At 51.0% G+C, this 13,256-nt stretch overlaps 1 protein-coding gene across 1 annotated transcript in view; it reads left to right on the forward strand.

The window, feature by feature from the left end:
• The first annotated feature begins 7,038 nt into the window (after positions 1-7,038).
• Positions 7,039-13,256, forward strand: part of POLE (DNA polymerase epsilon, catalytic subunit) — a 33,349-nt gene continuing 27,131 nt past the window's right edge. Inside the window, exons 1-9 of the mRNA XM_058036756.1 lie at positions 7,039-7,269; positions 7,745-7,825; positions 7,907-7,951; positions 8,090-8,182; positions 8,675-8,829; positions 11,866-12,007; positions 12,297-12,377; positions 12,626-12,733; positions 13,131-13,241. Of these exons, the coding sequence (XP_057892739.1) occupies positions 7,039-7,269; positions 7,745-7,825; positions 7,907-7,951; positions 8,090-8,182; positions 8,675-8,829; positions 11,866-12,007; positions 12,297-12,377; positions 12,626-12,733; positions 13,131-13,241 (1,047 nt within the window). The remainder of the gene's footprint in view (positions 7,270-7,744; positions 7,826-7,906; positions 7,952-8,089; positions 8,183-8,674; positions 8,830-11,865; positions 12,008-12,296; positions 12,378-12,625; positions 12,734-13,130; positions 13,242-13,256) is intronic.

The raw sequence follows: 13,256 nt of genomic DNA on the forward strand, positions 1-13,256 counted from the left end.
ATCTCAGTCTGTAGTGTGTGAGCTTTGCAAGCAGGACACTGCATGGTGAAGTCTGGTAATTTTCGTGGTCCCGTGTTGCCACCTTCAGATCTGCCAGTTTCTGAGCCCTCAGGAAGGCTGCCAAAGGCCTGCAATGCCCTCTGGACCCCAAAGCCCAGGACACACATGGCACCTAAAGCAGAACATTTAATTGTGTGTGGACATGTTCCCTTTCTGCTGCTAAAGCCTCAAAGAGAAGGGGCAGCCTGATAGAAACTTATAAAAACCTTGTTGCCTGTTTCTCTTGCAGAAGATAAACTCCAGCACATATTCCATGGACCACTTTAAATCTGGAAAGATGAGCCTGGAGAGACTGTCCTGACTGACAGCTTGCTTTGTGGTCCTGGAAAATCCACCTTCTCACTGCCCAGAGTGCTTTGGAGAAGGTTGTGTTCAACCTTAAATTCACTCCCCATGAGTGAATGGTGGTGGTGCAATGCCAGCTCTTCAACTCTACCTGATCCCAGGTGACAACTCAGTGGCAATAAGTTAAGAGAGAAGCCCCGGCACAGGGTGCCAAGAGAAGTTGTGTCTGACCCATCCCTGGGAGTGTCCCCAGGCCAGGTCAGCCGGGACTTGGAGCAACCTGGTCTACTGGAACATGTCACTGCTGATGGCAGGGCTGTGGACTGGGTGACCTATAAAAGTCCTTTCCAACTCAAACCATTCAAACAAACGAACCAAATCACTCACATGTGATTCTGTGGTTTCTTTTGCTGCTGAAGGGCAGTCAGGTTTACCAGCACCCAAATCCTGACCTTTTAACGCAGAATCCACAGTGCAGAGCAGCAAGAAGTCCTCTGAACCATCCAGTCTCAGCCCTGCCCTGCATGGCTGACTCATATGCCAGAAGAGGACAACCAGTGTCACACCTGGTGAGAAATTACTAGAAGAAGAGACCTTGGTTCACAATCCAGTGCTGATGCCTCAGACCTGTCTGTCCCCATGGCAGAGCCTCTAAACAGGCAACCTGACTCCACAGGACCCAGGTAACAGGCTCACAAAAAACAGCAGACACACAGGTCCCTGCATCTTCAAGGAAAGTCTGAGTCAATAGCAGCTGCTGCACATTCAGAAGAAAACCAGCAGGATATTTTTAAATCCCATTTTTCACATCCATAAAGTCAGTTCCTTTTTGGACCATTAGAATGCCATCACTGATGCTGCTGGACATGCCAGTCAGGGCAGGACAGTCTGTTCTGGCAGCAGGGATCTACAAAGAGATTTTTTGGGTCAAGCTCAGGTATAATTTCGACTTTCCTAAGAGGAGATGGCAAGTTTGGGAAACTCAAAGGTGCTTCAGGGAAGTGGTGACATGCTCCTCACCTCTCCATGGATTTGTGGGTTGAAATGAGGCCTCTGCCTCACTATGTATATTTTATCTTTTCCTTCTCTGAAACACATGGAGAGCACATTGCTGCATATTTTGGTTCCAGCCGTGACAGGGTTAATTTTTGCAGTAGGCACAAGGGGCCAGGCCAGGATGGGGGTTATTCTGTACCACCTCAGATTATGCACAGGGTGGGGAAGGGGTCTCTTCTGGTGGCTAGTGTGGAGCCTGTGATCAGGGTAACATCAGATTCCACATGGTGAGCACTCGCATGTGAATTGTTCCCATCTTGTACACTCGGTTATTAGTTCTGTTTCTGTTACTGTTCTGTTTCTTATTTCATTGCTGTTTCCAGTAAATTATTCTTATCTCAGCCTGTGATTTTTTACCTTTTGTGCCTTCAATTCTCCTCTCCAGCCACCAGGTGGTGCATAATTTGGAATGTTTCACTTCGAACTTCACTTCGAACACTAAATTGGGAAACACCTTTCTTAAACTGTAACACTGTGGAAACAGACTATGAGTGTGTCTCTGCTCCTGGCAGGGTTGAAGATCCTCAGTGCAACCAGGATGTGTTATTAAAAGGAGAAAGATGGGAACAGACAGGACACAGAGCTGACTGCGAGTTGAGAAGGGAGGCAGTGAAGGTGGTAAGAAAGATGTGTACTAATGTCTTTACGAACAATTCGATAGGTGAAAGTATTGGTGTTAATGTCTTTGACTTCAAGTTGCAGGTTTGTTACAGAACCCAGAGTTGGGCTAGGGTTAGGTTCGACTCCTGAAATAGACAAATGAGTCTGTACGAGCCGGAGCTGCTGAACTTTGGGGGAAAATGACAGGTTCAAGGGGGGATATGTGGTAGGGAGTTCAGGAAGGCTGTACCCTCCTAGTACCTCAGCCAATGGGGAAGGGAAGAGGGCAACATGCAGCCAAGAGTTTAGGGTAAAAGGAGGCTGCATCCTCCAAAACATGGAGAGATAAAACCCCATGGCATGTACCCCAGTTGCCCCTCTCCCTTTATTCAAATAAAGTTGCATAACTTCTCTGTCTCCTTTATGAACACTGGCTTCTCATAGCATGATTTTCCATACAAGATGGGGGACTCATCCGGGGTCCTTTCACTGTCTGGGCCTGGCACACAGGAAGAGGAGTTGGAGGCGTGCCTTGCCCAGTTTTTGGGGGACCAAATCTCTCCAGCACTGGCCAGCAGCGGGCAATTGATGGGGTACCTGAGACTGTTCAGGTGACAGACAAGAGGCAGACCAGGGGGACCAAGAAGAGTCCACAGGAAAAGACCACTGGAGATCTCACCAGTGAGTACAGTGGGACCCTCAGGGTGTAAAACATGGCAGGATGTCCAGAGAGGGCAGTAAAGGAAAATCAAGAAAAGGGATGATGATCCCAAAATACCTCCAAAGGGTCCTTTGGGAGAATGTTGAGATGGTTTGCACATTCTGTTCTCCCAGAGGAAGCTAAGGACATGGACTACCAGAGGGGACAACAAGAGGAGTTGAAAAGGGGTCTCAGCAACTGGGAATGGATGCCCAGAGAGAGCAGTAAGGGAAAATTGAGAGAGGGTCTCAGCAATTGCCACACCCAGAAGGGGCAATAAGGGATGTCGAGAAGGACTCTCTGCAACAGGAGACTGATGGTGTTGGTTTGAGAAAGGATTGTTCGAAGGGGAGTGTGGAGGAATGTGGTTAAGGCAAACAGCAGAGGGACACTGTGATAAGGAAAGAGAAACAGTGAAGATTAGGATGTTCTCCACCATATCTTCAAAACATGCAGTCTAATACAGGGCCAAAGCCTTTTGTATTCCCAGCTTCCAGAATAGAGAAAACAGGGAGATATTGTTCCTATGCCTGCACCCCTCCCCAGGTCATTATGGAGCCAGAGTGGAGGATGTGTGTTTTCCCACTTACTACTCAGGACCTGAGGGGGTTTCTCTATGGCGAGGAGTGCTGAGAGCAGAGTCAGACTGCAGGAGCAGGGCCATGGGCTGGGCACCTGTGCAGGAGGTTTGGGACAAGCCGAGGTTGCGGGGCTCAGCGCTGGGCAGTGTCTGATGCCACACGCCACGGGCAGGGCCCCATGAGGCTGCGGGATGTGTCACCTGCCCTCCCTGTGGCACCATCCTCTGTGCCCATCCACCGGCACCTTGTGCTTCACAGAGCTTGTGGTGCTGAGAGAACTGCTCGGAGACCTGGATGAGCATGCTGGGGGATGTGTCTGGACACTGCGGCAGGACAGGCACTGGTTTTGGTATATGGTCTAAGATACAGTCTATCATCAAATCCTGGCCTGATATAAGAAGGGATTTTGTTTGGGTCACCGGGGAGGTGAGAGATTTGTAGAGAGTTCGGTGGCTTTGGGAACGTGAGAGCCCACAAACAGTGAGAGCACTGGCTGGAGAGATGACAGCGTGGGCCCTTGCAAGAATTGGTTAGGAAGGCACATCAGGTATATATAAGAAGGGGTGAGGAGAAGGTAAAGGTACAGGCAAGAATAATGGCACAGTTTTTAATCAATGTGCCATTTGTAAAAAAAAAAAAAATAGAACTTTAGAAATTGATTGTTAAGGGTGTCAGGATTTCTATTGTACTGGGGGCTCACCACACTGGAGCCCTTGATAACATGCAAGGTGGGTCTGAACCGAAAAGTGTGTTTCCTAGTAGACTTGGGAGTCTCTCTGTTTACTTTGAATTTTATGTCAAAGGGGGTTCTTTTAATAATTCAGGGAGTAAGTGGGAAATAGAGCCAGTGCACTTTATTCAACCCCTATTGGTGAATATGTGAGATGGGTTTGAAAAGTGTGAATTTCTGTTTGTTCCTAGCTGTGATTGTGTTTTGCTAGGAGGGGATTTAATGACTGAGTTGGAGGTGTGAGTTAGTGTTGTGAGGGGTGATGGGGAAACTGGTGCCATTGTGCTGATAAAGCTTATGCTAAAGTGAACCCAGAAGTGTTGGCAGTCCCAGGGCAATATGGAAAACTGCCTCTCCAAATTACTCTGAAGCAACCAGGATAAGTGGTATTGAATACCCTCTTTCAAGGTCACAGCCTGTTATTGAGTCCCTGTTAAAGCGGGGCCTTTTGGAGACATGTTTGTCTCCCTATAACACTCCTATCCTCCTGAAAGGAATGAGGGACTTGTCTTCATAAACAAACTCTGAGTTTGCTGGTAGAGAAAACTAGCACTGAGAGATAAAAGAAACAATGGGAAGGATTCCACCGATTGATGAACGGAATGAGAGAGGTTTGTCTTTACCAATAAACTGTAGGTCTGCTGATAAATAAAATTGGATACTGAGAGAAGAAAGAAACAATGAGAAGAACCATAAATTCCATAAGAACTCCACTGAGTGACACAAGGAAAAGACAAAGTGGGGGGAGATACATTAGAAGGGGTTCTTAGGTGTTTTGGGAAGTGTGTACCTCTCAAGTACCTCAGCCAGGGGGTAGTGGTATGCCAGCTAGCAGGGTGGCCAGAGGTGTTTCTAGCCACTTCAGCTATTGGATCTGACAGATCTAACTGATTGTTTATTTGATCAGTTAACAAATTATTTCTGAATATGGGATTGTGAAGGCAGTGGACTTGGACAGGGCAACTCATTTTACTGAGGGAACCTTCAAAGGATTATGGCTGCTTTGAGAATTCAGTGGGACCTCCATAACCCTTGGCCCCCTCGGAATTCAGGTCAAATAGAAAGAATGAACGTGTCACCAAAACTGTGGTGAAAACAAAAAACTTTCCAACAACCATTTTTAGTGTTAGAGAATCAAGGCATTGCTTTATTCTGGCCAGAATATGCAATAGAAATTTCACCCACACAAGATTGCAGAGAAAATCATTCTATGACACATAAATTTTACGAGATTTTCCCCCTATTTTATATAGTTACACCTCACAGAAATTCACTGGTTCAATGTGCATTGGTCCCAAGTTAGGCAGTTCTTAGTATGGGGTTTCCTATTTATGGATTTCTTCACCTCCAAGGCTAATTTGGTCCTCATTTCTTGGTTCTCTTATCAGTCTTTTCCAGACCAGGTGTCTCCAACCACGCCAGGGGGCAGTGTCTGCGGTTGAAGGCTGCCTATCTGCCAGTATCTGTGTCTCCTGGCTATTCCCAATCTATGTGGGTGTTAAATTCATCAGTTTTCACCCGGTGAAACATAGTCATTTGAAAAGAAACTTCGCTTCCTTTTTCCTCTAGACAAAGGCGAACTAACCTGACTAAAGTTACATAAAAAAATGTTAAACCTTGTATAATTTCCAACACTGTCTCCTTTATGTACACTGGCTTTTCATAGCATGATTTGCTATACAAAGGGGACACACTAATCCATGGCCTATCCAGAAACCAGCTGGGGTTGGCCCTTCCCGAAGGATCAGCCTGGGCTTTGCCACTGCTGCACGTGTGAACTGGGACGACACCAGGCACGGGGAGGAGTGTGGGGATGGGGCTGGGGTGTGGTGTGGGTCCTGTGCAAGGTGCTGATGACAGCAGCACCTTGTAGGTGTGTGCACCTTGATCTGTATGCCCGGTGCCTGTGAGTCCTGGGTGTCCTGTGTTCGCATCCATGTGTGTGTCTCTGGGACCTGTGTATTTCTTGAAGTCCAAAACTGGGCAAGAAAATAAAACTCTATAGTCAGAAGGCTACAGAGCAGGTGTTTGCTTATTCAGCACTGGGAGCGAGGGAGATCTCTCTGCCGAAAACTCAATCTTCTGTAGGCTTCAGTTACATTTTAGAAGTCCTTCCCTACAATGTCACGATTACAACATATCATTACCATACTCACATTTGCATAAAGCTGTGTCGTGGTTTTACAAGAGTTTGTTGCTTCACCAACAAAGAACTTTGTCAGTTCTTCTGTGGTGGTCATCAGTCTTCTGGTGGTCTTTTGATGAAGATTTCTGTAGTCTTCACATTTGCACTTTCTACCTCTATCTTCAGCACATGCCTTGGCGCTTGTTTTACAGACTAACTTGGTTTTAGCTAATTTCGCAGTTTGCAAGTTCCCTTAGAACTTGCTATCTGCTCTTGATGGCGTTTGTTAACTTACTTGCCCCATTGTCTTGCTTTTCTTCGCTATCCTGCTTGTTTTACCTGCACATATTGTTACAATATTACTTGCGGTTAACCTTTGTTAGATATCACTTAGGACTCACTCTGGGACCTGTGCTTAGGTTCGCTGCTACCTGAATCCGCAACGGGGAAAGCAGCAGCCACATCCGGGCTCTGGGCGGGACCCGGCTCCGGGGCTGCAGCAGCCGGGCAGGGGTTCCCCGCGGCCAGACCGCGGCCCCGGCCCGAGCCCGCGGCCCCGGCCCGAGCCCGCGGCCCCGGCCCGAGCCCGCGGCCCCGGCCCGAGCCCGCGGCCCCGGCCCGAGCCCGCGGCCCCGGCCCGAGCCCGCGGCCCCGGCCCGAGCCCGCGGCCCCGGCCGACTCGCCGCGGCGCAGGGGGGTGGGGAGCGCGCGCCGGGAGCGGGACGAGGGGGGAGAGCTCCGCCTGTCATTGGTGGGATCCATCCGCGGGGGAGGCGGGGCCGCGTTCTGATTGGTGCTCTCGCTGCGGGGCGCGGTAAGGGAGTTCGCTCTCGCGAGATTGTGGCGTAGCGCGGGAAATTTCTCCCGCGGCGCCGCTGAGGTGCGGCCCGGGCCGGCCGGGATGGGGCTGCGGGACGGCGCCGAGGCCGAGCCGGCGCGGCGGGGGCGGCGGCCAGGCGGGCCCCGGGAGCCGGCGGACGGCGCCGGGCCCGGCCGTGACGATGCTTCCGCGCTGTCTGCACTCAAGCGCCTGGAGCGGGCGCAGCGCACGGACCGGCTGGACGCGCTGTTCGGCTTCGAGAGGCCCGCAGAGCCCGGTGAGCGGACTGGCTGGCTCATCAACATGCACCCGGTACGGGCGGGCGCGGCGGGAGGCTAGCAGGCAACAGACGGGGCACGGGGTGTTCCGTGGGGAGACCCCCGATAGGGTCTGGGGAGGGGTTTCCCAGAGATACCTCAGCCGTGCCAGGGATGGGAGTCCCACGGAGTTATGGCCGGTAGGGCTGGGGTCCTTTGGGGAGACCCTCGATACAGCCGGGGTGGGGAGGGAGTGTCCCACGGAGAGACCACAGGTAGGGAGCGGGGGAGGGAGTTCCCTGGGGAGATCCATGGTAGGGCCCAGGAGGCGATTCCGACAGACAGACCGCAGCCGTACTCGGGGGAAAAGACCCAATGTCCCTGCTGGGCCTCCCAGGTTTCCCTGGCACTACCGGGAGGGAAGTCCCGCACGGAGACTCCCGGTGAGCCCGGGGGAAAGAGTCCCGTGGGGGGGTCCCGGGGTAGTCTCATGGAGGGACCTTGCTGAGTCTTGGTGCTCTCATGGGCAGACGGAGGTGCTGGACGAGGACCGGCAGTCAGTGAGCGCTGTGGACTACTACTTCATCCAGGAGGATGGGAGCCGCTTCAAGGTGGGTGCCGGGGGCGGGGACCAAGTGGATACGGTGTCCCAGGAGAGAACCTGTCACCATTGTCTGTCTGCTGCTTCCTAGGTGGCCCTACCCTACAAGCCCTACTTCTACATTGCTACCCAGAAGGTGAGGAGGGACAGGGCTGAGCTCCCCAGGAAAGGAGACAGCATCTTGGGGAGCTCAGGACCTCCTGGGCAGCCTGCTTTGAGATGCTCTCCTCCCAAGGACAGAGATGCACTACTCAACCCCAGGGTCTTTTGACAGGGCTGTGAGCGGGAAGTGTCCTCATTCCTCTCCAAGAAGTTCCAAGGAAAGATTGCAAAGCTGGAAACTGTCCCCAAAGAGGACTTGGACTTGGTCTGTATCCATCTGTGGCTTTTTTTTTTTTGGACCTTGCACCAGTCTAGTGATGTAGGAAGGCATGAGCAGGGAGTGAAAGCAGCGTGCTTGACTTAAATCTCCTGATGCTGCGGCATCTCAGAAACGTGTTTACTATGGCTAATTGCTTATTAGCAGTAATTACATTCCTCTCCTTGAACATATCAGTTATTTCAGACAGTGCGTTCAGGACATTAATTTCTAGAATTAAAGTGGTTGGAGGAAGGAGGATACTGCAGGAGGTAAATCCCACTTGTGGGTGGCTGCACAAGCAGCAGGGCTGGCTGGGCTCTTGCTGTGCTGCTCTTGTGCTCTTGACACACCCACGAGAATCTCTCCTCAGTGCTTTACTGTCCCATCCATCAGCATCTCCTTTTTGCCCAATCCTTCCACCTGCATCAGTCTTGTTGGCCTTCCACCCTTCTCTCTTGGTACCTATCCCTGAGCTGCTGTTCTCTTGCTGCTTTGCAGCCAAACCACTTGGTAGGCCTGAAGAGGAACTACATCAAGCTATCCTTCAACACTGTGGAGGACTTGTTGAAGGTGCGGAAGGAAATCTCTCCTGCCGTGAGGAAAAACAGGGAGCAGGACCAGGCGAGTGACGTCTACACAACCATGCTGTCGAGGTGGGATCTCCCCCCAGGGGATTCAGTCAGTCTCTCGTGTTAATAATTCATAGAACTATGGAGTAATTTGGGTTGGAAGGGACCTCTAAAGGCAGTCTAGTCCAACCCACATGCAATGAGCAGGGACACCTTCCTCTAGACCAGGCTGCCAGTGCTGGGACAGCACTTCTACAGAATCACAGACTGGTTTGGGTTGGAAGGGATCTTAAAGATAATCTCATCCACTCTCCTGTCAAGGGCAGGGACACCTTCCACTAGACCAGATTGCTCCAAACCCTGTCCAGCCTGGCCTTGGTCACTTCCAGGCATGGGGCAGCCACAGCTGCTCTGGGCAATTTGTGCCAGTGCTTCATCACCCTCTTAATAATTAGACCCTCTTGAGTATTTCCCAACTCTCTTCAGAGTTGTTATCTTGCCTAGATGTGGCTCCTGCTATGCCTTTCGACCACCCATCTTCGGGGTGGTTCTTCCAGCTCTGTGCTGCACATTAAGAGGCCCCAGAGCTGATGGGGTGGGGTTTAGTGGTATCTCTGGTTGCCTGTTGTATAGTTTGCCTGTTCCCTGTGAAAGGGTACAGAGAGGCAATGGGCAACCTTACTTCTAATTGTGACCAAGACGGAAATAATCCAACATTTTCTGTTTCTCTCCTGTCCCTGACTTCTGCTGCCAGTGTCACCAGTGCCAGTGGGTATCCTTGGCAGACTGACACCAGGGGAGAGACTATGCTAGATCTGTGGCTTACAAGAAGAGATGGGCTGGTGGGAGATGTGGTGGTTGAAGGCCGTTTGGGGCACAGTGATCATGAAATTACAGAGTTCTCAATATTTGGTGAAATAAGGAGGAACATCAATAAAATTTTCACAGTGGACTTCTGGAGTGCTGACTTTGGCCTATTTAGGAGACTTATTCAGAGAGTTCCTTGGGAAGCAAGAGGAGTCCAGGAGGGGTGGGTGTGCCTCAAAATAGAGATCTTGAGGGCACAGAACAAACTGTCCCTGTGCCCTGAAAGATGAGTCGACAAGGCAAACATTCAGCCTGGATGGGCAAGGAGGTTTTGAAGGAACTTAGAAATAAAAAGAGCACGTATCATCTGTGGAAGAAGTGTCTGGTATCTCAGGAAATATTTATGAGGCTTGCTAGGGCATGTAGGAAAAGATTAGCGAGGCCAAAGCTCAGTTATAACTTAATTGGGCAACTTTTGTGAAGGATAATAAAAAATGTTTTTACAAATATATTAATGGCAAAAGGAAGGGTAAGACCAACCTTGGCTCTCTACTAGATGTGGGAGGGAATTTAGTCTCTGCCAATGGGGAGAAGGCAAAGGTCTTTAAAGCCTTCTTTGTCACAGTCTTTAGTGAGAAGATGGCTTGTCCTCAGGACAGCTGTGCTCTGGCCTGGTAGATGGTGCCAGGGAGCAGAATGATCCCCCTGTTATCCAGGAGGAGGCTGTCAGAGAACTGCTGAGCCACTTGGATGTTCATGAATCTATGGGCCCAGAGGGGATCCACCCCAGGGTGATGAGAAGCTGGCAGAAGAGCTTGCCAATCTGCTCTCCATCATTTGCCAGCAGTCCTGGCTCACTGGTGAGGTTCCAGATGACTGGAAACTGCCCAGTGTGACACCCATTCACAACAAGGGTGGGAAGGAGGATCCTGGTGATTCTAGGCCAGTCAGTGTAACCTTGGTACCTGGTAAGGTAATGGAACAGTTTAGACTGAGTGTCATCACCCAGCACTTAGAGGAGGCCAGGCCATGAGACCCAGCCAGCAGGGGTTTAGGAGGGTTGGGTCGTGTTTGGCCAACCTGGTCTCCTTTTATGTTTGGCCAACCTGGTCTCCTTTTATGGTCTCCAGGTGACCCCCCTGGTGGGTGAGGGACAGGCTGTGGATGTGTCTGTTTGGGCTCCAGCCAGGCCTTTGGCACTGTGTCCCACAGCACACTCCTGGAGAAGCTGCAGCCCAGGGCTGAGACAGGAGCACTCTGTGCTGGGCTCAGACCTGGCTGGATGGCCAGAGAGTGGCGGTGAGCAGTGCTGCATCCAGCTGGCAGCCAGGCACCAGGGGTGTCCCCAGGGCTCTGAGCTGGGGCCAGCTCTGTTCAATCTTTTTATTGACCACATGGATGAAGGGATTGAGTCTTTCATCAGTAAATCTGCAGATGTCACTAAGCTGGGAGCATGTGTCCATCTCTTGGAAGGCAGGAGGGCTCTGCAGGGAGACCTGGAATGGTTGGAGGGATGGGCAGAGTCCAGTAAGATGAAGTTTAATGAGTCCAAGTGCCCAGTCCTGCATTTTGGCCACAATAACCCCTGCAGCGTTCCAGGCTGGGGACAGAGTGGCAGGACAGGGCCCAGGCACAAAGGGCCCTGGGGGTGCTGGTGACAGCCGGCTGAACGGGAGCCAGCAGAGTGCCCTGGGGGCCGAGAAGGCCAAAGGCTCTGGCCTGTGTCAGGAATGGTGTCAGCACCAGGGAGCTCATTCTGCCCCTGGCCTGGGCACTGCTGAGGCTGCACCTCGAGTGCTGGGCCCAGTGCTGGGCCCTCAGCTTGGGAAGGACGTGGAGATGCTGGAGCGCGTCCAGAGGAGGCAACGAGGCTGGAGAGGGGCTGGGAACACAAACCCTGTGAGGAACAACTGAGGGAGCTGGGATTGTTTAGCCTGGAGAAAAGGAGACGCAGGTGACCTTATCACTCTCTACAGCTCCCTGAAAGGTGGCTGTAGTCAGGTGGGGTTGGTCTCTTTCTCCAGGCAACAGCTGACAGAATGAGAGGACACAGCCTCAAGCGAAATTTAGGTTGGATGTTAGGAAAAGGTTTTTTACTGGAAGAGTGATAAAGTACTATAATAATCTGCCCAGGGAGGTGGTGGAGTCACCATCTCTGCATGTGTTTAAAAAAAGATTGGATGTGACACTCAGTGCCAGGGTTTAGTTGAAGTGTTAGGGCTGGGTTTGACTCGATGATCGTAAAGGTCTCTTCCAACCCAGTGATTCTGTGTGACACATGGATAAGGCAGCTGCTCCCCTCTGCTCTTGCAGTGCTCTAAGTGGGGGCAGTCTAAGCACAGATGAGGAGGGAGCCTCAAAAAAAGTTGCCAACCAGATGGACAACATCGTGGATATGCGGGAGTATGATGTGCCTTACCACGTTCGCCTTTCCATTGATCTGAAGATCCATGTGGTGAGCTTTGCTTTCCCAGTCACACTCCTAAAGCACAGAAAAGTTTTTTCTCTTCAAACCTTTACAAAAGTATTGATGACAATGAGTTCTTGTCTAGAGCTCAGTTCTGTTCTCCTGGGCTTCATATTTAATGGCACGCAGAAAAGCTACCTGATTAATGCGTGGCAGTAGTTCAGACTTTTCTTCTGGGCTGCCTGTGATTGCCACAGTTCCATCCCCATCAGCTGGATGGAGTGACATGGGGATGTAGCCCTGCCATAAGGCACTCCCCAGCCTCATCTCTCCACAGGCTCACTGGTACAACGTGCAGTACCGGGGCAGCACCTACCCGCCCGAAATCACCCGCCGAGATGACCTCGTGGAGCGGCCGGTGAGCACTGGGCAGCTGTTCTTTGTGCAGATGTTCTGCCCCAACAGACCGATGTCTGATGTGCTGCCAGTGTAAAACCATGGCGGCAGGGGAAACACTGGGCTTGGGTAGTCATTTTTGGGTTTATAAAGCACTAAAATGATAAACAGGGATGTTCTGGTTCACTTACTGTACCAACACTGGGTTTTATGGGAAACACCCTTTCAGTCAGCTCTGAAATATTTTCTAATGGATTTGGTCCTACCCAGGATCCTGTTGTTCTTGCCTTTGATATTGAAACAACTAAACTCCCTTTGAAGTTTCCTGATGCAGACACAGACCAGATCATGATGATCTCCTACATGATTGATGGGCAGGTAAGGATACTAGGGTGGTTTCCTTCAGGCTTGGGCAGCAAAGCCAGGAAGCAGCCCAGCATTACCCTCTAATCCTGCTGTCTCCAGGCTTGCCATGCTGCCAGCTGCATGATGTGTGCCTGTGGGAGTGACATTGATGTCTGGGTGATGTTTCATGGAACCCAGCCCAGGTTGTTGGTGCTTCTCTGCAGGACAGAGACAACACTGGTGTTCTGTGTTGTCTCTCCATGGCCTCCTTTCTGATGGTCAATGACGCTTCAATGGATGACTCCCAAAATGTTGTTCCCCCTTGACAGAAGCTCTGGCTTTCAAGAGAAAATCATCCCATTGTTTGGGCAGCATTTTTGAGTTGTCTGTGACTTCAGTCCTCCTGACTGCCTCCTTGTCACCTCCTCAGGGCTACCTGATCACAAACAGGGAGATTGTCTCAGAGAACATTGAAGACTTTGAGTTTACTCCCAAGCCGGAGTACGAGGGTCCATTTTGTGTCTTTAACGAACCAGATGAGGTAAGTCCGTTCTGT

This window comes from Melospiza georgiana, chromosome 18, assembly GCF_028018845.1.
Source record: "Melospiza georgiana isolate bMelGeo1 chromosome 18, bMelGeo1.pri, whole genome shotgun sequence".
Classification (NCBI taxonomy): domain Eukaryota; kingdom Metazoa; phylum Chordata; class Aves; order Passeriformes; family Passerellidae; genus Melospiza; species Melospiza georgiana.